Source organism: Hibiscus syriacus, unplaced genomic scaffold (assembly GCF_006381635.1).
Source record: "Hibiscus syriacus cultivar Baekdansim isolate YM2019G1 unplaced genomic scaffold, ASM638163v2 tig00000329_pilon, whole genome shotgun sequence".
Lineage (NCBI taxonomy): Eukaryota > Viridiplantae > Streptophyta > Magnoliopsida > Malvales > Malvaceae > Hibiscus > Hibiscus syriacus.
The window spans coordinates 2,826,238-2,828,174 of NW_024061782.1; the positions used below are offsets into that span (position 1 = coordinate 2,826,238).

The following is a 1,937-nucleotide window of genomic DNA, read 5'->3' on the forward strand; positions in this document are numbered from 1 at the left end:
ACCGGTCACGCCATATATTAGCCGTTTTTTAGACGCCGCACCGCAGAACTACCCCAAAAGCTCGTATTTTCATAATTTAAACTCTTAACTTTGCATTTTTTATTTCCTTAATTGTTTTCTTTTTATTATTTCTTCTCTCTTTTATACTTTCATTGATTATTTTCTTAAAATATACTTTAAAAAATAAAATTATATTATAAATATATTTTATTTCCTTTATTTTACAACCAAAAAATTTAAACATAATTTTTTAAATTAAAATAATATAATTATAAAATAGTATAGGTTCTATTTCAACTTAATCCGAGACTAACCCCTAAGTGAAATACGTTAGGATTGTTAATTACAAATTCCAGTGTAGCTTGAGATAATATTGGTTGAGCTTGATCGTCAACAATTTAATTTTAAGAAAGAACAAAAATCTTGTCATGTTGGCAAATTCCGCAATTGTTAATATGTCCTGCTAAAAAAACAATGATGTCAGATACTTTTAAATTTAGATAGGAATCAATTGGAAATCTGTTCCAGTAAAACCATTAACGAGGGTACCCTACTTTTCAACCAAAAATTATTCACCATTACCAGAAAATACACAACCCCCGGTTTTTTCACTCCATCTTACCCACCCCAACCCGGTTCATAGCCACAAGATTCCTAAACCCCCGATCCAAACACATCCCCATTCCCGCTCCCCCCGAAACTGCGCCGTTTTGCTCCACCATGTAATTCCTCACCTCTGCCCTTATCATCTCTTGCACCACCGCCATAAACTCCGCACTGAACCTCACCACCCCGCCTCCCCTTCCCTCCCGAGTCGACTCGGCAATCGGCTGATTTGACACCTCGCTCGGCTCTGCACCCGGCAAAGACAGACTCAGTGAAGTCGGTGGGTCGTCGTCTGAAGACGCCGCCGCCTCCGTTCCGGCAGGCGTAACATTGACATCAACATTGACTCCACCTGTCCTTGGGATGGGCTTGTACACGTGCGAGGATGATGAAACGGGAACACTAGAATCGCTCACATCGGATCCCGATGGGCTCCCGGGGCTCATGAAAAGCCCCGCACTCGCCGATCTTTTCAAGGGTTGTACATCTTCCCCTCCCAGATTACCATCATACCCTCCAGTCCCGACGAAATTACATTCTTCCCCAAACGACGACAGGCACTTGCGTTTTAGCGTGGAGTTCCAGTGGTTTTTAATGGAGTTGTCCGTACGGCCGTTCAGGAGTCGGGCTATGGTGGCCCACTTGTTACCTAACCTGGCATGAGCTCGGATGATAGTCTCGTCTTCTTCCGGGCTGAAGGCACGGTGCTCAACCTGGGGTGACAGTTGGTTGCACCACCGGAGCCGACAGGATTTGCCGGAACGACCAGGGATCGATGAGCTGATCAAAGACCAGTTTCTGGGGCCATGTTTCTGTACCAGCTTCTCGAGCAAGTCATCTTCTTCGGGGCTCCATGGACCTTTGATCCGATCCATTTCTTTTCTGTTTGATGTGTTTGTTACATCCATGAAATCAAATTCAAAGGCATGCAAAAGGGAAGGAAAATCTGGTGCTTTGAATGTGCAATTTTTTCTCTTCTGGATTGGGGGATTTTTGCCTTGCACATTAAAACTGGAGACGAAGACAACGGAGGAGGAGAATATATAAGAGAGGAGAGGGAAGTAACCGGTTGAAACGGTGAAGAGGGAAGGGAGGAGAAGCGTTATGGGTACCGATTGTTCCAGTTAAACGGTTGGGGGAAAAGGGAATACAGCTGGCAACGGACACGCGTCACATCTGAAGTGCACTGATTTACATAAGTCACACTCTTAATATCTTGCTCTCCTTTTTCAGCATTTTGCGGACTCTGTAACCTGGGAGCGTCTGTCCCACTGTCGTTGTGCTGCGTTTCATAAAGTGTGAAATTTTGGAGCTAATCTCATCATTTCAAT

General features: G+C 43.9%; 1 protein-coding gene across 1 annotated transcript; it reads right to left on the minus strand.

Annotated features, from left to right (window-relative positions):
• Positions 1–454: 454 nt before the first annotated feature.
• Positions 455–1,603, minus strand: LOC120167047 (transcription factor MYB73-like). Its single transcript, XM_039176205.1, has one exon. It carries the CDS (start codon positions 1,512–1,514, stop codon positions 609–611), a length of 906 nt encoding a protein of 301 aa, XP_039032136.1. The 5' UTR covers positions 1,515–1,603; the 3' UTR covers positions 455–608.
• Positions 1,604–1,937: the final 334 nt, after the last annotated feature.

What these genes read in the sequence shown, in the direction of transcription:
- LOC120167047 (XM_039176205.1), bottom strand. Translation starts at nt 1,514, where the DNA reads ATGGATGTAACAAACACATCAAACAGAAAAGAAATGGATCGGATCAAA.